The sequence below is a fragment of the Denticeps clupeoides genome, chromosome 1, assembly GCF_900700375.1.
Source record: "Denticeps clupeoides chromosome 1, fDenClu1.1, whole genome shotgun sequence".
NCBI classification, from domain to species: domain Eukaryota; kingdom Metazoa; phylum Chordata; class Actinopteri; order Clupeiformes; family Denticipitidae; genus Denticeps; species Denticeps clupeoides.
Window position 1 is genome coordinate 1,163,253 of NC_041707.1, and position 24,405 is coordinate 1,187,657.

The following is a 24,405-nucleotide window of genomic DNA, read 5'->3' on the forward strand; positions in this document are numbered from 1 at the left end:
CGACCCCATCCTTTCTCGTCTGATCTCACACTCTCTCTCTCTCTCTTTCTCTCTCTCACACACACTCTCTCTCTCTCCCTGCAGAATCCCAGCTCTGCTGCTCATCCCCATGCATCTGACCAGACGTCTCACACTCCGCGCACGCCCTGGAAAAGCGGGTGGACGGGCGAGAGGAGGAGAGAGCGAGTGCCGGAACGGAGGGATGAGACGGAGGAGGAGATAAAAGCTCATTGTTCTGAGGCAGAGGAGGTGTGGCGTCGTCGTGGAGACGGTTGTCTAGTTGGGCGCCGCCGCTCTCTCTCTCCTCCCTCACACACGCGCACATCCAGAGACGCGCCGAGTCCAGCTGATCTCGCCGTCACAGAGCCTATGGCACCAGGGGCAGCAGCCACAGGTAACCGGCGTCTCAGTGCGTGTGTGTGTGTGTGTGTGTGAGTGTGTGTGTGTGTGTGTGTGGCTGAAATTGTCTTTCTTGAGCACACCTGTGTGAGATTCGGTACAAGAGAGAGAACCGAACAGCATTATGACTCATAAAGGCTGGTGTGTGTGTGTGTGTGTGTGTGTGTGTGTGTGTGTGTGTGTGTGTGTGTGTTACAGTGGGAGAGCTCTTTTTGTCTGGTGCAGTACACTGGTGGTGAGAGTTGGGCTTTGTTGGTTTTCCAAAATATTTATGTGTGTGTGTGTGTGTGTGTGTGAGTGAACTCCATTCAAGAAAGTGAGAAATGAAGGTGTCGGTGAATCTGGACGGGCGTGTGTTAGAAGTGATAAATGTCACACCTACCGTGTCGGGTCCTTTCGTTAAAACTCTTTCTTGATGTGGGTGGTGTGGAGTGGGTGGAGGTCAAAGCTGCGGTGTGAAGCTCAAAGTCTTCGTTAAACGTTAAAAATGTGTGTGTGTGTGTGTGTGTGTTTCAGTTCACGGTTTATTCTTACGGTGGCAGAAAAGCGAGTGTGTGTCCAGGTATCTCCCCTGTCGTGGCCTCCTGTAGCGCCCCCTGCTGATCGCAAGTGGTGCTGCGCCTAAATCAATTCTGGACTGAGCAGCCAGGACCAGTAAAGCTGACACTGTTCCATTATACGTTTGTCTATTCAAAGTTGAACAGTTTGCTGAATACATTTGCGTCCAACCTCGCCGAACCAAAATTTAATAGAAAAATACCCGGAAGGCCCTGGCTTGGGAATTAACCGAGCTCTCATATCGTAACGTGATGGTGAAATCTACGTCTCCAGGGATCCGCTACACCACTACAACTAATGCTAACCCAGATCTGGCAACGGTGGCAGCTGCATGGAGATATTAGTCAACCAGTGAGCAGAACATCTCCTGCACAGCAGGTCCTCCTAGTTGGGTGTTCCTCATATCCACTGGTTAGACTGGACCGGTCATGACAGAACGGTGTCAGCAGCACAGCTTGCCATCATACTGACCCGTGTCCACCACCGAAAGCTCTTGAGAAGGGGAGGGAAATGTCATAATTGGACCATGGAGCAAGGCATCTTGGTCTGGTGAATCACGTTCCTGCATGCGGCACGATGCGTTGTGAGAAGAAGGCAAGCCAGTAGAGGCCGTGTGATGCTCTGGACAATGTTCTGCAACATGTACCCTACTGTTGTCCATGGCCATTTTTATGAAGAAGCTCACTGAAAAAAATGCCAAAGTAAAGTTTGAGGAAGAAAGAGTTGGAGGTGTTAACTTCAAACTCCACAGATGTCCTTCTGATCGAGCATCCGTGGGATGTGCTGGTCGGATCCATAACTTGCGGGATTTAGAGGATCTGCTACCGATAGCCTGGTGCCAGATACCACAGGACACCTTTGATCAGTCAGAGCTCCTTTTTTGGTGGTGTTAATGTTGCGGCTGATGTGTGTAAAACCTGGTAAAACCAAGATTCTCTCGGGTCACATTCATCTGGATCATCCATGTGTTGTCAGCGGACAGTAAACCAACAGATGATGAACACCAGATGACGGTGCCATTTGGGCGTTGGTGTTGGATTACGACTGGCCCCGGGTTACATCATAAATGGTTTTAAAAAATCCTTTTGGACATTTTAAACAAGGTCCACAGATGATTTTCCTTTGAAAAGTAGACGATTGTCATTGTGAAACACTGCAGCACAGCAGTGTGAAACGTGTTCTCTGTATTTATCCAGTAGTGTGTGGGGACGGTACCTTCATCAAGGGGACCTCAGTGGCACCTTGGCAGTTCGGTATTTGAACCCATAACCTTCCGATTACGAGTTTGCTTCCTTAATTTCCTATTCAGTGAATATCTGTGTATGTGAATGTGTATGTTTGTGTGTGTGTGAGAGAGAGAGAGCATTACTTTCACAGAATTATATGTCAGGTTGTATACCAGTATTTTGCCAACATTTTTCAAACATTCCATCTGGGCTACTGTGTCCCATTCCGAACAAATTATAGCGCCATCATGTAGCGCTAATGGGACATGACGCAAGAAAACGTATTTCATAAGTTCCTTCAAATCCTGACTCCTGTGCTGGTTCCTCACATATTCATTTACAAATTAACATAATGGACAGAGACACGGTAGTAGTGGCCCAGTAATGAGGGTTGAGATCGAATGATTCCAATATTTTAAAACGTGATTGGTGGACTGTCCCTACTGTGATCCCATATTTAAGCATTCGCAGAATATCAAAGAGTCCCTTTTTACAATTTGTATGCTAACTGTAAATGAACACGGCGTCTTCATCGCTTCGTGCATCTCATTTGCATATCTGGACTGTTGTTATAGCTGAAATTGTGTTTTGATGCTATTTTTGGGATATTAAAGCACTTTAAGACTCGATTTTGCAGTTTTAATCAGATCTGTGCTCCATGAGACAAAAACAAGTTTCTGGTTAGCTGAACCATTTAAAGGCAGCTCATTACGCTTGTGAGATTCCGAAAGCGCAATCCGACTCACCGACTTCAATTTCCAATCTCGCAAAAAAAGCCACAAGTGTTCCTCTCACGCTCCCGAGAGCTTCTACACGCTGCATCCATGCAATTACTGGACTGGGGGAGACAAAACGTCTCCGGCGACCTTTTGGACGACAATTTCGTTCGCTGATATTCTTTCTCATCAACACAGTGGTTTGGTTTCTTCCCTTATTCCCTTACTTCCGTAATTCCGGTTCCATTACTGGAAGGTAACGAGCATCTTTTTTATGGGAATTATTACGTCACATTACTTCACAGCAGCAGCAAAGAAAACTGTCTGTGTTTCTCATAGATTGCAAATAAGTTTGCATTTATTTTAAAATGTGGCTTCTGCTCAGGAACTAAATCACAAGCCCGTTATCATTTAATAGATGTTCTTATTTCTGCTATATTCCCAACTGGTGCCTGTATGTATGAAAGATAGATGGTTCAAGGTGTGTGATTGTTTCAGGCTGGATGTAGGGACATTACTGTGTGTGTGTGTGTCCATCCCCCTCCTGAAGTGACTGATGGTTGGACGGCTGCGAGTCTGAGGGGGACCTGCCGGAGACGTAAATTGTCTCACAGGAGCTTCTGGCCAATCTGCTGCTGTGCCACGCGAACCATCACCGCTCGGAATGATAACCGCGGCAATAAACCAGGCTGGGTTGAGGACAGCTTTAGTGTCATTGCGGTGTTGACATTTCGAACGTCAAAAATGACAAATAGACACATTCTCTTTTTAACCTGATGTAACTTTATGCTTTTTTGGAGGCTGAATGTCAGTTTCATTGCAGAGGCCATGAGCTACATGATGGCTAATCATCCCTCCCCATTCCAGGTCCCAATTAGCATCTGTTTTGTAAAGGTGCCCATCCATGGCAGGGTCACAAAGAAGCTGGAAGCTGTCCCAGACATTCTTTGGACACAATGCTGGAACATCCTCTGGAGACAGCTAGTCAATTCCAGGGTGAACCCACACAAAGATAAATATGTCCAACGGTGCAAGCATGTGATGGATAAATGTATGAATTGTTGGCTTATTATAAGACAGGCTGGTTACCACTAGGGAGGTAGTAGCCTAATGGATAAACTTCTTGACATTTGTTCAAGGCACCACTAAGCTGGTTTCAACCTGGGTCTTTAAGGCTCAGTTGATGACAGGTTGGTTAGTAGGATGCATTTTACCTGACTAACCACAGATGAAGCAGGTAAGGACGTGGACGTGTAACTGAAAGGTTTTGGGTTCAAATCCTGAACCGCTGAGGTGCCACCGAGGTCCCCTTGATGAAGGTCCCGTCCCCACACACTGCTCACCGGGCGCCTGTCATGGTGCCCACTGCTCACCAAGGGTGATGGTTAAATACAGAGGACACATTTCACTGTGTCACCGTGTGCTGCGCTGCGGTGTTTCACAAGGACTTTCACTTTGGTGAGCCACGTTGACATTGTAGGTGAGCTGGTGATCAGTCTTCCACGTACAGATCCAGAGTACCAACTCCTGATTCGGTCTGTAGGGTCAATTATTAACTTATTACCCTGTTATAACGTTTTAATTCCATCCCGCATTCACGATTATTGTTAGACTAAGCGAGAACACCTGAGCCTCATGAAGGTGAAAGAACCTCTGGATCAAGTGTTTCATGCCAATACCCATGTTACACGCATGCCGTTACACGTGTTGTTGTGTTGAACTTTGACCTCTGCAAGGTAAGATGGTGATGCAAGCTGATGACTTGGGTGGCACCACAAGTCATCATTACAGTTACGCCCTCGGGCAATCTGGGCCTTGACTTGTATCTGGACCTGTGGCTTTCTGTCCATTGATTGTTTGTCTCCACATGCGGCTCCCAGGTCATTCCAATCATCTTCACGCTGACGTAGGAGGGAAGCGATAAAAACCCGGCTGAAGCAGGCACACGGGGGTAAAAATAAAAGGCCGTTTTGATTAAAATTGCAAGTATGGATTGAAATGACAAGACGAGAGATGGGAGGGAAGGATTGCGGCCTTCAAACCCCCATTTCCTGCGAGGACATGCACCTGGTCACCCAAATTCCCAGTCACATCAAATATTGTCTCCCTTTGGATGAAATTGACATTTAACATTTATGGTGTTTGGCAGACGTCCGTATCCAGAGCGACTTACAACGTGCTTCCATGTCACCATGGATGAAGTGGTCAGTTCTGGGTCACCAGGACCCACAACTATGAATACAATCTTTTTATTCACTCTGTTCTAGTTTCTATACAGAAGTCAGACAAGAAGAAGGTTACAAGTTCATCTAAATATTCTCTAAAGAGGAAGGTCTTGAGCTGCCGTGTGAAGGTGCTCAGTGACTGAGCTGGAAGTTCATTCCACCACCGAGGGGCCAAGACGGAGAAGAATCTAGATGAGCGTCTTCCTTTTACCTTCAGAGATGGAGGGACCAGGCGAGCAGGACTGGAGGCTCGGAGTATACCAGGTGCAGTGCGAGCAGAAGGGTGATTTGATGGGTGGAAGCCACCAGGTGGGCCAATCTCAGAAGAAGCAGGATGCAGACACGTTCCTGTCACATTCCCATCCTGAAGCACCTGGTAGAACCGGGCTGCGGCGTGCAGGTGCTTCTAGAAACTTCGCCTTCATATTGATTATGGTGGTCAGCTTCTACACTGCAGAACTTCGTACAAGAACGGTCCTGACCGTCACATGGCCACGAGTGGGCGTGTCCGTGCACGGAGAGCACAGGAGCGGCCGACCGGCTGAGGTTCCTCGCTGGTGGCTGATTGGATGACGACTCCATAAACTTTATCTTTTGCGACACGTGGTCGAGCGGCCACTGCAGACATGTGAGCGCCGCCTGAGTTTCTCGGTTGTGTAGGAGGCGGTTTTGTGTTTAAAATCGTGTTTAATATCGTACAGGCGTGGCGCTCACTACAGATTCATCAATACGGAGCTCTGCCTTCGCCTCCCTCTGAATTATTCAGCCTTGTGGGATGGCGGCTCCTCGTTAGGCTGGTACGAGCTTCTCTGCCGGTCGGGTCCCGCTGGCGATGAACCGCCGCATCCAGCTGTGCGGCTCCTAAGGACGCGCCTGTCCAGGAGGATTCGTGTCTTAATTACATCTGTCAAACTCTCTGAGTGGTGTTACGGCTGGGACATGGGCAGACTGCGAGTTCTGTAAGTGGAAGCGCTCTGCTTTAATTAATCTCCCCCCGACCTCTGACAGTCAGATGGGACGGCCCGCGGAGAGGAGAGACGAAGCCGGGGTCCGCCTGTCCATTTGCTTGTCCATTTGCAGCCGGCATGATGTGATGGCGCGGATTAAAAGAACCACCTGCCTCGCAGCCAATCGGAGCTCACGGCCCTCCAAAGGCGTGTCTCATTAGCCCACCGCTCCACCCACCAAACACCACCCAACCGACTCGAGCAGCATATAACTTCTCGGCACTGGCGTCCAAAAGCAGCGTTCTCCGGTGCGGACACCCGAGCCCTGCAACAGGAAATGGGAGGGGCCTTTAAACATGGCGGCCGGCCCCGGTTCTGGGACGTGCACGTTCCTATACGTCGCCTTCACTCCGCAGCAACTTAGTTACGTAAAGCGAGAGCACTTTCACACCGTCGGGTGTAGGGTGGTGGTGGCCTAGTGGGTAACACACTCGCCTATGAACCAGAAAACCCAGGTTCAAACCCCACTTACTACCATTGTGTCCCTGAGCAGGACACTTAACCCTGAGTGTCTCCAGGGGGGGACTGTCCCTGTAACTACTGACTGTAAGTCGCTCTGGATAAGGGCGTCTGGTAAATACTGTAAATGTGTAGAACTTCTGGATTTAGAATCTTACTGCGTGATTTAGTGCTTTAGGACTTGATCTTTATTACGTAAAATCTTCTTCTTCTTCTTCTTCTTCGTATTGTGGGTGGCTGCAGCTGCGCTCTGTCACCAATCCCACTGTGACAGAATGACAAGGGGCGGAGTTTATGATCCGCTTTGCTCTGTGTGCGTGCAAGAGGGAGGGATGGATGGGCGTTGGGACAGGGCGGGGCACGTCCTCCGCCCCGGTCGGTGGTTTCCGTCAGCGGTGCGAGGGCTTTTCTGGTAAACATGGCCATCAGCAAACGATTTTTTAAATCATCTCCCGACTCCGGCAGCAGAGCGTGCGCGGCGGCGAGCGCTGAGCTGAATTATAGATGTGTGTTTGTGTGTTCGGAGCGCGGATGCGGCGGCTTATTGTTTGCCGTGCCGGAGCTGGGAGTGGGGATGATAATGAGGTCTGACCTCTGAAAGAGGGAGGCTTTCAGATGGAAGACGGGAAATGAGAAGAAAACAACACCTTTCTTGTGTTCATGCTTTGCCGGGTTCTGGTTTTCATTGTTCCGTGTCTTCGAGACATCCTCCATTCTGTCCTGTGCCAAGTCGTGATGTTTCGTTCACATTTTTAAATAAAATAAAAAATGATCAGAGCTGGATAATCTGATCCGGAAGGATAAGCTTCCGCTTGGTAGAGATCGTCTACTTTCATGATGAGCTTCCATTCTTAGACCACCAAATCAGTTATCGGTCACCGCGCCCCAAACAATGCACACCGACACTTATGGCTTTGACCTCTGACCTCAGTCCACCAAAATCCAATCAGTTATGCCACAGGTCGAAATCTAAAAGCTTCATCCATAAATCTTAGTGAGCATGTGTGGCCAAGATTGAGGGAACCTCCTCCAGGCATTCTCCATAAATTCATTTACAGCATTTATCAACCAGGAGCGACAGGGACAGCCCCCCTGGAGACACTCAGGGTTAAGTGTCTTTCGAAAGGGAAGTGAAACCCTGCAGCACAGCACACGGTGACACAGTGAAATGTGTCCTCTGTATTTACGGCTTACGGCCATACCAGCCGAAGAACGACCGATCTCGTCTGACCTCGGAAGCTAAGAAGGCTTGGGCCTGGTTAGTACTTGGATGGGAGACTGCCTGGGAATACCAGGTGCTGTAAGCTTTAACTCGGAACAGTGGTGGCCTAGCGGTTAAGGAAGCGGCCCCGTGATCAGAAGGTTGCCGGTTCGAATCCCGACGGTTTGAATACCGTCCCCACACGCTGCTCCCCGGGCGCCTGTCATGGTGCCCACTGCTCACTCAGGGTGATGGGTTAAATTGCAGAGGACAAATTTCACTGTGTGCATCGTGTGCTGTGCTGCTGTGTATCACATGTGACAATCACTTCACTTTTTTTTTGGCTGTGGGGACGGGACCTTCATCAAGGGGACCTCAGTGGCACCTTGGCGGTCCACTTCCTTACTTGGTAACTACTACCCGCCCACAGCCATGTTTCAATAAGACGGACGAGTTAACGACGTGACAAAATGTCGTTTGGAGCCGAGACGCTGCAACGCGTCCATTATGAGGACATTTACAGCAGCACTTGGCTTATTGTCATTGCTGACACCTCTGCAGCGCCTCGTCTCTTCAGTTAATATGATGCGCGGCCGGATTTAATTACACAGGTCTGCTGGTTCGCTTTTCTGGAACAGTGAACAACTAAACGCTCATTTGTCTGTTTTTGACACACTGCTGCATTTTTATTGGTCAATAAGCGGCACTAACTGAGATCTGCAGAAATCATACGGAAAGTGTCAAGCAATTCTCCCAGTCATTAGCGCGCCAATCAATGTCATTCCAGTTCATCAACAGGCCGACCAAGGTGTGTGTGTGTGTGTGTGTGTTTGAGTCTTCACAAGCGATCTAAGCCTGATAACCACAAAACTCCTCATCTGCAGTGTGTGCATGTTTTTTCATACATTATCATATTTTACCGCTCAATTTGAATATTTACGTGTGGGTATTTCTGTCATTCAACTACACCGGCCTGGAGAGTGCATCTGTTTCTGCGATGGGCGAAGACAAACAATTTGCTTGCGTTTGTGTGAAAGTATAGTGTGTGTGTGTGTGTGTGTGTGTGTGTTTGGGATGAGAGGGTTATTGTCTTGCTGTGTTGTTTTGATTGCAGGGTTAATTAGCATTGCAGAACCAAGGTCTGAAGGCATTTGGCACATCAAACACCATTGTGTGTGTGTGTGTGTGTGTTCCTGCAGTGTGTATGTCTGATACTGTCAATCAGACTGCAAAAATAACCCATCCTCTTCTACTTCTGTTCCTTAGAATTGTGAAATCCACATACACACACACACCACTCTCAACTTATCAACAGACCTCCAATGATGTAGGGGGCGGAGCCAATGTGAATATTCATTCAATAAAAACAGCAGTTGAAAGTTTTAAAGGTCCCCTGACGTTAATTTTTTTGCTTTTATGTCGGTATTGTTGGTCCACTAATTCTGTATCTGACGTCTCTTGGTGCAGAATTACAGCCACTTTGATCCAGTCCCACAGTGAGATTTCCCAGGACGCACCGTTTCCATTTCTAGCCACTGTAGGACCACAGACAGGCTCTGTGAACTCTTATTAATGTTAAATAATAATTTCATAAAGTCACATTTTCATGTCAGGGGACCTTTAAAATACATTTTGACAACTGTGTTGTGTACTGAGCGCCTGTGTCAGTTTGTATTACGTGAGGCACAGTGGAAACAGTCCAAACGGCGTCCATATGGAGGGAGATGTTCAAAGACCCCACAAGTCACAGTTTTGGCTCTAAAACTGAAGTTCTACTAGAGCTGTGAGGTTTCACTCCAGGTTGTGGTTTGGCACAGCTCAAAGCCTGGTGATTCCAGGCCAGTTTTAAAAGCAGAGGTGTGACCAGAACATCATGTGTTGAAAGAAGAAAGTGAAGTGGTTGTCACATGTAATACACAGCAGCACAGCACTCGGTGCACACAGTGAAATTTGTCCTCTGTATTTAACCATCACCCTGAGTGAGCAGTGGGCAGCCATGACAGGCGCCTGGGGAGCAGTGTGTGGGGACGGTGTTTTGCTCAGTGGTACCTTGGCGGATCGGGATTCGAACCGGCAACCTTCTGATTACGGGGCCGCTTCCTTAACCGCTAGGTCACCACTGCCCAGACAAGCGTTTTTAATTAGAGTTATATAACTTAATAAGCCAGTCAAATTTTTTATTTTATTTTTTGAGCAAATATAGAGCTACATCTACAATGGAGCTTTTTTCCAATTAGTGGTTGAGGCTGCTACCGACTCGCACTAAAACATCTGAGTGTCTTTCCGCTTGGGAAAATTAATGTTCATGTTTCAGTCAGGCGGACTGGACTATATTGGGTTGAAGGCAGAGGTTGAGTATTCGACCCGGCCCCAGAGCTGGAGGATTTTGTAGGTTTATCTACATGTTTTGGAGTTTCAGTTGCCGATGTGGGTGCGCCGTGCTCCGTGTTGGTAGCAGCAGTGCCGGGCTCCGCCATGGACCAACAGACGTTGAAAACTTCTGCTTTTTAAAAGCTTTTGGTGTTACCAGCCAGAAAAAAACAAGAAGAATGGAATGTATACACTGTTTTAATGAAAGTGAAGTGATTGTCATTGTGATACACAGGACGCGGTGACACATCCAGGACGCGGTGTCCATTTAACAAGCTCAGTGGCACCTCAGTGGCACCTTGGATTCGAACCGGCAACCTTCTGATCATGGGCCCGCTTCCTTAACCTTATTAACATCCTTCAAATTTGAAATGTGGTGAAATTGTTGTATATGTTTAGGACCAGTTTTCTGTTAAATTCGTACCGTAACCGTGAGAACTCCAGGTCGTCTCCAACAGAACGTAGTGTCGAAAAACACGGAACAAACCAGAGTGTCTTCTGTGTCTTCTGAAATGAATGCCGAGTATTCTTGAGTATCTAAGGTCTACAGGGTAGTAATACGATAACCCTGTTTTAATTATGTAATAGGTTTGACGACTAAAACAAGTCTGGACGTGACTAAAACTAATAAAAACTAATAATTAAAAAAATACAGACTGCCAGAAACTCCTGTATGTCCCTGTGTGACAGACACGGCCGAAAATCGTATATATGAGTGGACATTCTCAAACAGGAGTGTTGCAAGTAAAGGACTCTGTTGGCAGATGATGCACCATGTGTGAAGGAGCAAATATGCCCAACACTGATCATCGTAATCCCGAATTTTATCCCCATCACTAATAACCGGCCAGCCTAACGTGTGCCATTTTCACAGAAGCTCTTTATATTTGCAGTGTGTATTTGTCCCAAATTAAGACATATTTATCCAAGAAAAGCAGAGTTTCATACTGAGCGATGGTGACAACATGGAATATGTCCTCATTCTCTCTTCAAACACACACACTCTCACACACACACACACACACACACACACTGTCACAGTAAAGCTAAACCCATTAGTGGTCCCATTGAGAAAACCTCCCACTGAGTCGCTTTAATTGGTTAACATTCGTCTTCGGTTAACTGAGCGTCCATGCAGACGATACACACCACACAATATCACACAGTATCTACAGAGACCCAAAAACGTAGGGAAAAAATTAATTACACGCGCACACACACACATACACACACACACACAGTGAGTGAGAGTAGAAAGTTGCTGATTGTATCATGTACCTTATAGAGACGGCGTCTCCGCTCAGCAGACTCAGACAAGCTCATTTCTCAGCCTCAGAGTTTATTAAAAACTCACCTAAAGCCCCAGGCTGCTCACACACACACACACACACACACACACACACACACACAGCTGCAGCATCCTGGCTACGCGGGTGTCGTCTCTCCTCGCGATGTCAGGTTGGCTCGATGGGCAGAGGGACGGCGACTAATTAAACCCGGATAAAGAGGAAGGGGCCGCAGTAAAGCGAGGGTGGCAGAACGCCGCAGACAACCCGGCACTCTAAATTTAGATCTTTATGTACACAATACGCTACCGGGATGTAGCTCATGGTCTCCTGCTGCTTCCTGAATTAAACATGTATCTCCAAGACCTGGAGGCACCAAGGTTAACCTGAGACCTGAATACACACACACACATTCGTCACTATTAACTTGATAATCTATAGTCATGATATTTTGGTAATGTGATCAAACGTTTACTTTTAATTACATATATATAATATTTATTTTTTGAAGTCACTGTGTAATGGTGGGACCTGAATTCCCAAGCAAATTCAAATTCAAGTCCCAAGTCCCATTCAAGCAAGCAACTACATTCAAGAAACGCTTCGCCTGGCAGGCCGTAGTACAGCACAATGCGGGGACATTTTATTCCTTTAAATACCCAGAATATGTGGCTCCTGATCTGCGTTGTTTCCAGGATTTTTTCCAGGATTCCCAACTCGCACACTTTCAGCACACAAAATCTCACGCCAGATCTATTCCCTTTAGAACGGGCTGTAATCTGTTCGCTGCTGATCCCCAGACTGGATTAGAGAACAGGAGAGGGCCGGAAACAACTGGATGTCTCAAACGAATAATCTCACTCCAGCTAAATAACCACAGCTGGCAACCTTGGACAGGACAGGACAGGACAGGACAGGACAGGACAGGACAGGACAGAATAGAATAGAATAGAATAGAATAGAATAGAATAGAACAGAATAGAATAGAATAGAATAGAACAGAACAGAATAGAATAGAACAGGATAGAATAGAACAGGATAGAATAGAACAGGATAGAATAGAACAGGACAGGACAGAATAGAAACGTTGTCATCATTGCAATACACAGGAATGTACAGTGTTACTGGGTGCTGTGCTGTGGTTTGCCTCTTATTGCAACTTGACTCACTCTTCTACAAAGATGTTCACGGTACACACAATATTCCGATTAAAAATCGTTAAATTGCCTTTGCAAAATCTGTTGGACTATGCCGTCACAATCACGTTAATAAGGGGTCCTGAAATTCCCAGCCATTTAATGCTCTATACGGTCCATTAGAAGTGTGTTTTGCATCCTGAGCAGACAAAACAATGTATTCAACTTCCAAAATGATTTCAAGAGAAATCCTAGCTGTTGCTGCGGCGCACCGTTTCCTATCCGTTCTCCTCCTGTGGACCATTAAGGTGCTCGTGAGACGTAAGCACAGCCGGCTCTGGCTCCCGGCGGGATGCTGCATTTCCCAGCAAACCCTCCTCCATCAGCATGGCCAGGAATCTTCCTTCTCGGCGAGAAGACCTGCAGAGAAGGGGGGAAATGGCAGAAAGCAGCAGCCCTGTCCGCAGCCAGCAGGCTGATGCAGGAGGGATCTTATCCAGGGTAAAGGAGATTGATCGCCTGTGTGCTGTTCAGGGAACAAAGAGAAGTGGTTTGATAAATGGAAGCTGCAAATTGCGTCGTTATTTCCCATTTTATTTCTCTCTCTTGCGGGGCAAAGCGTATATTTTATCTTCATATTAATTTCACTGTAGTCCCACCTGTTGCCATGGCGCTCCGCTCCCATCCATTTTCCTCCCTTGCACCATTACGCCGCTTGCGAGACTTAAATACAGCTGTCTGCGGCTCCCCGGTGGGTCGGTGCGTCTCCTCAGAAAACTCTCCATCAGCATGACCAGCACGCCGGAGGTCCCCTGGAGCACCGGGACAACCGTGCAGCAGCTGGGCACGAGTGGGACCCGCTAGGACCCCAACGTGTCGCAGCTACGCGTAAGTCGGTGCGTTTGTAACTTTTTTCTCTTGGTTTGGTTTCCTTTCAAACAGAAAAATCCAAGAGAACCAAAACGTGTCGCTTCAAATAACTCGAGAACTTTTCTCTCTGCTGATCGGCCACCAAATGTAAATGCAGGAAGCAGATGTGCTGTTGACGTAATTGAAACGTACCCATAATTCACTGCTCGGGACGTTGAGTTGAGGCCGCCTCTTTTTATGGGTCTCAGTTCGGTTGTTCGATGTTCACGGCGGACGAAAGTCGAGTCTGTAGACGGTAGTCAAGGTGTAAAAACAGGGTGAATTTTGTGGATCATCAGACATATTTTTATCAGACATATGACGGTGTGAATGGTGGGAGACTAACTGTGTACCATTTTAATTATTACATAATTCATATTTTCTACTATCCTAAAACATGCATCAGAATCAGAATCGTATTTATTGGCCTAGTAAGTGCAAGCACATACAAGGAATTTGATTCCAGTAGATGGTGTCTCTCAAGTACAATGTAGGAAAAAACATCAACGACAATAATGTGCAAGGATGTGGTGTTATTGTACAAGTTGTGGATTTGTTTGTGATTTATAAATAACTATATCTACTTTGCATGCATGCTGTAGATGTTACATGTCAGATTTACTCACAAAGCAGTCAGGAGTTGAATTTTCACCCAAATTCCGGTGTGTGCGCTTGCAGTTAAGGAACCGGCCCCGTAATCTAATGGTTCCACCGAGGTCCCCTTGATGGAGGTACAGTCCCCACACACTGCTCCCAGGGTGCCTGTCATGGCTCCCCACTGCTCACCAAGGGTGATGGTTAAATACAGACGACACGTTTCACATTGACAATCACTTCACTTTCATTTTCACTCTGATTGCAGCCTACTAACCCTTTAAAAATGTGCTGGTTATTGGCACAGTTGGCTTGCCGTAGTGGAGGACAAAGTGGTGGGTGGACCACGGTGTCCTAAAAGGAAATTTACGTATCATTATTATTATTACTACTACTTAATAAGCTTTGCTACGCAGGTAAATTTGTGTGGTCTTGTTCTTTTCATATTAAGACACATTAATACAAATTAGTTTTAAGAAACACTTTTTAGTCTTCCTTCATTTGTTGTGCCGCATGGATGGATGGTTTTATTTTTCCCTAAATTCCTATTTTTTCCATTTTAATTCTTGTAAATCCCATGTTCTTCATTATAAACATATTTATTCACCTAAAAACTGTGTGAATAGATGTGAAAAAAGAACCTGCAATATGACAAATCACATTTAAATAATGTTCAACATAGTGCTTGGGCATGTACTCTACATGCTTTTGTAAAACATGTACTTGTAGATACGTATTTATATTCATATTGGCATAAGTATGTGTGTGTGTGTGTGTGTGTGTGTGTGTATATATATATAAAAACACACACTAACACACACACACATATATATAGATATCATCCCACTACTGCAAGTTTCATGGGCTGTTGAAAGTCAAAGGTTTAAATATTTTTTAAATATTTTTGGTATTTAAATATTTTTGGTATTGTTGCACTAGTATGTCTTGGGGTTAGAAGTCTGTAGAGATGGTACTCAAGTAAGAATACTTGACAAGCAAGGCTTACATTTACATTTACAGCATTTATCAGACGCCCTTATCCAGAGCGACTTACAGTCAGTAGTTACAGGGACAGTCTTCCCTGGAGACACTCAGGGTTAAGTGTCTTGCTCAGGGACACGATGGTAGCGAGTGGGGTTTGAACCTGGGACTTCTGGTTCATAGGCGAGTGTGTTAGACGCTAGTCTACTATCTGATAACCCACCACAAGCATCCTGAAATAGAAATAATGCTTGAAGGGGAATTGAGGAAGTAACGTCATCTGTGCGACCGGATGGGAGACAGAAATACTGAATAATAATAACCCGTTTATACGAGAGGAAATAACATCTTTTCTCGTTTTCCTCAACGAAAAGAGACATTTTAATATACTTTTTATACATTTTTTTTATATTTATATTTTTTGTACCGTACTTTTATACTTTAGTTTTTATTTTGAAGACCACATTTAGTCTTGTTTTTATTTGTCAACTATTAAAAGAAAAGTACGCTGCGTCACATTTACGTCACGCACGCTGCATACCAGCAGGAGTGCAAGGGAAGGTTTACCAGACAGTAGTGACACCAGCGATGTTGTACGGGTTGGAGACGGTGGCACTGGCAAGAAGACACGAGGCAGAGATTCAAGATGAGGGTGACATGGAGGGACAGCATTAGGAATGAGAGCATTAGAGGGTTTGGTTTGGAAATGCGTGCTGATGGAGCTGCCAGGCAGGAGGAAAAAAGATGGAGGCCTAGTAGGAGGTTCATGGATGTGCTGCGGGAGACCATGCAGGTGGCTGGTGTGAAAGAGGAAGGTGCAGAAGACAACTGATCTGCTGTGGTGACCCTTAACAAGAGCAGCAGGCAGCAGAAGAAGAAAAAGACTTTTTTTTTGCACCACCAAAGCATCAGCACCTAAAGACCTAAACTTTAAAACAAGCATTTAGCGCTAAATCTATGTTCAGCTGACAACAAAAACTACATCTAAAATCAATTTTATTGATTCTTTGGAGTAATTCTTGCTGCCCTTGGTGCATAAAGAATGAAAAGCGTCTGTCCTTCAACAGGAATAAGGGAGACAATTTATTATCCAATGTCATGCATGTCAGTCCGGAATGGAGCTATTTCCTCTATATGCAGCATATCATGCACATGCTAATCTCTCTCTCGCTCGCACACACACACACACACACACACTCCATACAGCCCTGTGTGTGCGGTAACTGTGTCTGTTCTGTTCAATGAAAAATGGATGAGTCTAAACTTATCCGGACTAAAATTAGCCAAACCTAATCGACGGGGCCATTCTTAAACCTTCTGAAGGCGGAGCCTTCGAAGCGAAAAAGAGACAGCGAGCGCGGTCCTGTTTTCATACGAAGCACCTTCCCCAGAACAGATAAATAAGTTATCTGTTCTTCAGTATAACGCCTGAAAGGAAGAGGATGGAGAAGGTTGCTCATGCTCTGTGTGTGTGTGTGTGTGTGTGTGTGTGTGTGTGTGTGTGTGTGTTTGATCGAAGAAAGAGAAAGTGTCTGATCTCGGCTCCTTGCAGTATGCATGTGAGACACAAAGAGACGGGATGTAATGCAGATTTCTCGGTGTGTGTGGGTGTGGACCTCTGATGTATGTATGCATCTGAAATATGTGCACCTGTGTGACTTTGTGCATTTGAAGTGTTAATTGTGTGTGACCAGGTGTGCGTTCAGTACCTTTGTGCAAGTGTGTATTTGAGCATGTGTTTGCTCCTTTGAGCTGCTGCTTGGTAGTGACCATTTTATTGTGAATGACTGAATGTGAAGTGAAGCGAAGTGATTGTCACATGTGATACACAGCAGCACAGCACACGGTGCACACAGTGAAACGTGTCCTCTGCATTTAACCATCACCCTTGGTGAGCAGTGGGCACCATGACAGGCGCCCGGGGAGCAGTGTGTGGGGACGGTGCTTTGCTCAGTGGCACCTCAGCGGCACCTTGGCAGATCGGGATTCGAACCAGCGACCTTCTGATTACGGGGCCGATTCATTAACCACTAGGCCCCCACTGCCCCTGCTAGGCCCCCACTGCCCCAAGCGGGTGAATGCATGTGTGTATTTGTGCATGTGAGATGGTAAGATTAACAGAGGTGTGAACCTTCACTGGTCTCACGATTCGATTACGATTATCGGATGCGCCACGAAGCGGCATTTCTGCATTACTTCGCATGGGGCTTTCAAATACATCAGTGAGATGAGAGTTAAGTGCAGTAAAAATGCGAATGGCGTTCAGAGGGCGAACTTCAACCCGGACCGGCGCCGTACTAAGATCAGGCCACCACAGTCACTACGGGCACAACTTTATATCTCGAAAATCACCAATCAATTACTGCATTCATACCGAATCGTCCACGTCTGCATTGCAAATCACTGATTATGAGAATCATTTAAAAAAATGATATCCATTTGGTAAATAATTCTTGGACATGTTAGGTGCTGATCGGTAAAGAAGATATTAGCAGAAATGCTCTCCGCCGACCCAGTTCTCCCGGGCTCCACCATACCGGCGCCAAACCACGGCAGAATTACATTATCTACTTATTAAAACTTTAATGAACTCGCACGGCCCTGACGGGGGCCCTGTAATGAACCTGCGGCCCTGCTGACGGCAGCACTTCGCCGCCTAATTCTGCAGGACTCCTGGAGACGAGTTGTTTTTCGAGCCGCCGGTTAGAGCGCTGGGCGTCTGCTTGATGTGGCAGCGGGAGATAAAAAGTGTCGATAAAAAATAAATAAAATTTTTAAAAAAACGCACTCGTTCGCAGCTCCTGCTGAGCGCAGTGCCAAATGGTGCTGCCGCACCGACGCAGCAATATATCAACTTTTACCTTTATTCATTTACATTTATTCAGGGTGGTAGTAGTGGTAGCCTAGTGTGTAACACACTCGCCTATGAACCAGAAGACCCAGGTCTTCTGGGGCAGTGGTGGCCTAGCGGTTAAGGAAGCGGCCCCGTAATCAGAAGGTTGCCGGTTCGAATCCCGATCCGCCAAGGTGCCACTGAGGTACCACTGAGCAAAGCACCGTCCCCACACACTGCTCCCCGGGCGCTGGTCATGGCCGCCCACTGCTCACTCAGGGCAATGGGTTAAATGCAGAGGACAAATTTCACTGTGTGCACCGTGTGCTGTGCTGTATCATCACTTTATATTTATATTATATTAGGTTCAAACCCCACTTACTACCATTGTCCCTGAGCAGGGCACTTAACCCTGAGTGTCTCCAGGGGGGGACTGTCCCTGTAACTAAGTAAGTCGCTCTGGATAAGGGCGCCTGGTAAATACTGTAAATGTAAATGTGAATATTTGGCTCGGGCTAACTGATCTTCCACTGCGGGTTTCCAACACTCACGGTAACCCCTTCGTTTTAACAAGGATCCTTTCACAGGGCATGTAGGTCAGCAAACTGGGTCACTAACCAGCTGGCCCACAAAATCAGAAGTGTGAAATACATTCTTCCAAACGGCCGGGAGAGAGAAGGAATAAGAGCAGCAGATAAATGAACAAGCGTTTTCAATTATTGCGGGCTTTATGAGGCCAACATGGGTCATAATCGGAAAATGGACCGATTCAAACAGCGCTGATGAGAGTCACAAGAAGCCCTTTTAACCTGGAGCCAATTCTTCTTCCACTGAATCACAGCAATCGACACAAATTACAGTGTGAAAAGGGGATCACTCCAGGCAGGAATAGTTCCCGTAATCGTAAGGTTGCCGGTTCGAATCCCGATCCGCCATGGTGCCACTGAGGTCCCGTCCCCACACACACTGCTCACCAAGGGTGATGGTTAAATACGGAGGACACGTGCTAAGCAATTTCAGATTCCAAGTTCGTCCACTCGTACAACTGCTTGTACAGAGAGGACATGGTCAGGTGATGCAATCCAAGAACAACCGAGAACAGGAAGTGGTCATGAAGCAGAACAAATTTTACATCGCCGCGGGCCGCAAAGGCATCCACAGCTCCATCCAACGTGAACAGCCTCCAGCCCTGGAGGGTGTGGCTGATCACGCGTTCAAGATGTGGCTCGAATAGCCAAACGAGAGAAGAAAAGTACTGAAGAATTATGAATTATGAAAAAAAAGCTTGCGAGTGGTTCTTATTCCGTTCTTTGTTTTCCCCTGGCCGCCCAGGACATATGCATCTGTGTAAGATATATTTGCATTCATTTCCTGTAACCTACTTTCAAAAGGACCCAAAGAAAAAAGGGGAGAACATGCAAACGAACAGATTTTTAATTAATTCCATTGATTTAAATGGCCAGCCAGACCGGCGCTAATTAAGCTTAAATGCCAGGGAAGTTGTTAATGGCCCTCATTAGCTGCCGACGACGTCCCCTTTTCTTTTCCTTCCCTCTTGGAGCGATTTTTGAAATATTATTGATTGCCGAGCTGTTGGCGAATGGAGACCGGCGGCTCCTCGCCGCGTTCGTGGCGGCCCGGCGAGGCCGACCTCACCCGGGGCAGCGGGCGGCGGCCAGCTCAACTAGAGCTGCTCTCTGGAGGGATCATATCAAATAAACATGGCTGCCGTGTCAGGGGCTTAATTACCATGGCAATAAAGGCCGATTTAAAGCGCGGAACCGTGGTCAATAACCGCGGTCACTAAACTCGTGTCTTTCCGGTTTCCTGGACAGGCGACAAATTGGGTAAAAGTTGATGTGAAAGAACGGCGTCATTTCAGAGAGCCGCGGTGATATTTTATTTACCCTCCTGTTTTCACAGTTTACTGATCCATTTAAAGTCCGCGTGTCACACCATCTATCCTCCGCCCACACGGCGAAACGCAGCGCGGCGTACGCGCACAGCTCCTGTTGGCGGTCACACACACACACACACACACACACACAAAATGACGTCCGTCGATGGCACACGAAATCCACCCCCGCACACGACACCGAAATAGAGCCCACGCGGATTCCGTCACCTGTGGGCAGGCCAGGTGAATCATGCCGGACCTGCCACTGGACCTGCCACTGGACCTGCCACCGGACCTGCAACCGGACCTGCAACCGGACCTGCCACTGGACCTGCCACTGGACCTGCAACCGGACCTGCAACCGGACCTGCCACCGGACCTGCCACCGGACCTGCAACCGGACCTGCAACCGGACCTGCCACTGGACCTGCCACTGGACCTGCAACCGGACCTGCCACCGGACCTGCCACCGGACCTGCCACCGGACCTGCCACTGGACCTGCCACCGGACCTGCAACCGGACCTGCAACCGGACCTGCCACCGGACCTGCAACCGGACCTGCCACTGGACCTGCCACCGGACCTGCCACCGGACCTGCAACCGGACCTGCCACCGGACCTGCAACCGGACCTGCCACCGGACCTGCCACTGGACCTGCAACCGGACCTGCCACCGGACCTGCAACCGGACCTGCCACTGGACCTGCAACCGGACCTGCCACCGGACCTGCAACCGGACCTGCCACTGGACCTGCCAGGCCACCTCGCGGCCCTGCGCCTTAATGGCTGCCGCTGGCGGCCGCTCATATTCTTAGAAGCCCTCCGGTTTTTTGGCCTCATGCCGTTTTTTGTCTGCTTGGGGATGAAAATCGGTTTTGAACCCGAAGGGCCACGCGCACGCTTCCGTCTTTCTTCAGGTCGGCATTTTGATACCGAACGGGCGCGGCTCGTTTATTTTCATTTCTTCTTCATTTTCGTCTGTACGTTCTTGGCCGCGTGTCGTTTGCAGGATCCATGTGCTCTGTACTCTCTGCTGGTCGTTTGGTCTCCTGCTTTGGACCTGTAGAATGCCAGAGGAAGGTTTCCATGGATACAGTGTGTGTTTGACGAAGACTCTTCCAGAGTGTGTGTGTGTGTCACAATCAATAACCACTCCAGCCCCTGTCACAGCACAGAACATGCAAACAAGGGATTACGGGCTGCCGAGGGAAGAATGCAAGTGTGGATGTGTGGGTCTGTATGGCCGCGGGTGCGGTTTTAATTCATGACCTGTCGCCCTCGCCGCTTTCCGTTTTCCGTTCCTCTCACATCAGCAACCTTTCCCGCTTGTGTAGATTCCTTCTCTACAATATCAGACGAATCCGTCCTTATCTACCAAGTTCGGCCCACCCAGATCCTGGTCCAGTCCTTAGTAATCTCATGACTGGACTACTGCCTTCTAGCTGGTCTACCTCTATGTACCATCCGACCTCTTCAACTCATACAGCAGCACGACTGATCTTCAACCTTCCCAAGTTCTCCACACCGCCCCTCTGCTACGTTCCCTCCACCGGCTCCCAGTAGCTGCACGCATCAGGTTCAAAATACTGATGCTGGCCTACAAAGCCAAACATGGAGTAGCACCATCCTACCTCACAGCCCTTATTACACCTCGCACTGCACCTGGTATACTCCGAGCCTCCAGTACTGCTCACTGGTCCCTCCATCTCTGAAGGTCAAAGGAAGACATTCATCTAGACTCTTCTCCGTCTTGGCCCCTCGTGGTGGAATGAACTTCCCCTCGAGATCAGAACAGCTCAGTCACTGAGTATCTTAACAGGGTGTGGTGGCCTAGCGGTTAAGGAAGCGGCCCCGTAATCAGAAGGTGGCCGGTTCGAGTCCCAATCCACCAAGGTGCCACTGAGCAAAGCACCGTCCCCACACACTGCTCCCCGGGCGCCTGTCATGGTGCCCACTGCTCACTCAGGGTGATGGGTTAAGTGCAGAGGACACATTTCACTGTGTGCACCGTGTGCTGTGCTGCTGTGTATCACATGTGACAATCACTTCACTTTCCTTCACACGGCAGCTCAAGACCTTCCTCTTTAGGGAATATTTAGATGAACTTGGAACCTTCTTCTTGTCTGACGTCTGTATAGAAACTAGAACAGAGTGAATAAAATGATTGTGTTCATATTTTGAGTCCTAGTGAACCAGAACTGACCACCTCATCCATGGTGACATGGAAGCACGTTGTAAGTCGCTCTGGATACGGACGTCTGCCAAATTCCTTAAATGTAAATGTCTCTGTTAATCTGTCCTCTTCCTCTTGTTGTCCCCCCTTAGCTCACGTCTCTGTGTCTCTGCCTCTGCAGGTCTCTCTGGTCATGGTCTCTCCATCCTCCTGTGTTTCGAGTCTCTCCCTCCTCCTCCTCCCCCTCCTCCTTTGCCTTGGCCCCGCCCGAGGCTGCCCCGCCCGCTGTGACTGTTCCGTGCAGACGCGATCCGTCTCCTGTCACCGGCGGCGCCTGGCGACCGTCCCCGAGGGCATCCCCATAGAGACGCGGTCGCTGGACCTCAGTAAGAACCGCCTGCGCAGCCTAGCGCCTCAGAACTTCTCTCAGCTGCAGCAGCTGGAAGACCTCGACCTGAGCGCCAACCTGTTGTCGTCCGTGGAGCCTGGAAGCTTCCGCGCCCAACCGCGGCTGCGCGCCCTCCGTCTCCGTGGTAACCAGCTAACTTTACTCCCCCACGGCGCCCTGGCGGGCCTGACGGAGCTCCTCCTGCTGGACCTGAGCCAGAACAAGCTGGTGATCCTCCTGGACGGCACCTTCGAGGAGCAGCGGCGGCTGCACACGCTGGAGCTGAGCGACAATGAGCTGGTCTTCATCGCGCCGCGGGCGTTCCTGGGCCTGGTGTCCCTGCGCCAGTTCACGCTGGCGCGCTGCAACCTGAGCGCGGTGCCCAGCCAGTCCCTGGCACACATGCACAACCTGGAGGGCCTGCGGCTCACGCAGCTCAACATCGCAGAGGTCCCGGCCCACGCCTTCCGGAACATGCCTCAGCTGCGACGGCTGGAGCTGGACCGCTGGCCCGCGCTGGACGGGCTGCCGGGCCCCGCCCTGCAGGGGCTGAACCTGAGCGCGCTGTCCGTGACCCACACGAACCTCAGCGCGGTGCCGGCGCTCGGACACATGCGCCACCTCACCCACGTCAACATGTCCTACAGCTCCATCCGGGTGCTGAGGGCCGGCGCCCTGCACGGACTGGCGCGGCTGCAGGAGCTGCGCCTGCGCATGTCGCTGCTGGAGCGCATCGAGCCCAACGTGTTCCTGGGCGCGGCCTCGCTGCGGCTCCTGGACGTCACGGCCAACCGGCTGGCTACGCTGGAGCGCGCCGCGTTCCCGCCGGCCCTCAACCTGAGCCTCCGGACCCTGATGATAGGCCGCAACCCGCTCGTGTGCGACTGCCGCCTGCGCTGGATGCTGCAGAGCGCTCCGCCCGTCCTGCACGTCAACGACAAGAAGAACCCCGACGACGCCCAGCCGGAGTGCAACACCCCTGCGGCGCTGGCCGGGAAGCCCCTCCTCGAGGTCGCCGCCGAGCCGCATCTCCTGCGCCTCGCCACGTGCACGAGGCCGCGCGTCATCGCCGTGGCGACCCAGCCGGCGCAGGTGGAGGAGGGTCGGCGGGCGTGGCTCAACTGCAGCGCGGACGGGTCTCCGCCTCCCACGTTGTCCTGGGTGACCCCGACCCGCCGCCACCTGACCACCAAGAGCACCGGGCGGGTGGTGGTCCACGGCGACGGCTCCCTGGAGGTGCGCGTGGCGGAGCGGCAGGACAGCGGCGTGTACATCTGCGTGGCCTCGAACCCGGCCGGGAACGCCAGCCTCTCGGCCTCGCTGGCCGTGAAGAGCGTGGCCTCGAGGGACGGCCCGCCCGGCGCCAACCGCAGCTCGCACTACGACTACCCCGACACGTACGACGGCAGCGGCGACGGCAACGTGTCCCTTCGCGGCAACGCCACCGACCGCTACGCCCGGGTCAGGGTGGTGCTGGACTTCACCACCATCCTGGTCTCCACGGCGATGGGCTGCTTGAGTTTCCTGGGCGTGGTGCTCTTCTGCTTCCTGCTGCTGTTCGCATGGAGCCGCGGCAAAGGCAAGCACCGCGGCAGCGTCGACATCCAGTACGTCCCGCGCAAGCGGAAAGGGGGCGGGACCGAAGTCCCGGAGACCAGCGGACCCCGCCGGGTCAACATGAAAATGATCTGATGGCCCGTGAGGCCAGCACAGATGATCGAGCAAGAAATGCTGCATGGACATGGACCACCGTACGCTGCCCAAGTTCAGCTCGACGTGGTCACCAGAACCAGGTTTTACACCACGTGGTCACCAGAACCAAACCCCAAGGTTTTACTATACATGGTCACCAGAACGTGACCCCCCAGGTTTTATTATACGTGGTCACCAGAACCAAACCCCCAGGTTTTACTCCACATGGTCACCAGAGCGTGACCCCCCAGGTTTTATTATACGTGGTCACCAGAACGTGACCCCCAGGTTTTACACCACGTGGTCACCAGAACCAAACCCCAAGGTTTTACTATACATGGTCACCAGAACGTGA

The 24,405-nt window shown here is 49.4% G+C and overlaps 1 protein-coding gene and 1 non-coding gene across 2 annotated transcripts; both read left to right on the forward strand.

Moving 5' to 3' along the window:
• Positions 1 to 24,405, forward strand: LOC114800344 (leucine-rich repeat and immunoglobulin-like domain-containing nogo receptor-interacting protein 2). Its single transcript, XM_028997570.1, has 2 exons — positions 1 to 394; positions 22,152 to 24,405. The coding sequence occupies exon 2, from the start codon at positions 22,164 to 22,166 to the stop codon at positions 24,048 to 24,050; it is 1,887 nt and encodes a 628-aa protein (XP_028853403.1). The 5' UTR covers positions 1 to 394; positions 22,152 to 22,163; the 3' UTR covers positions 24,051 to 24,405.
• Positions 7,779 to 7,897, forward strand: LOC114803029 (5S ribosomal RNA). Its single transcript, XR_003751864.1, has one exon. It is a non-coding gene; the product is annotated as a 5S ribosomal RNA (ribosomal RNA).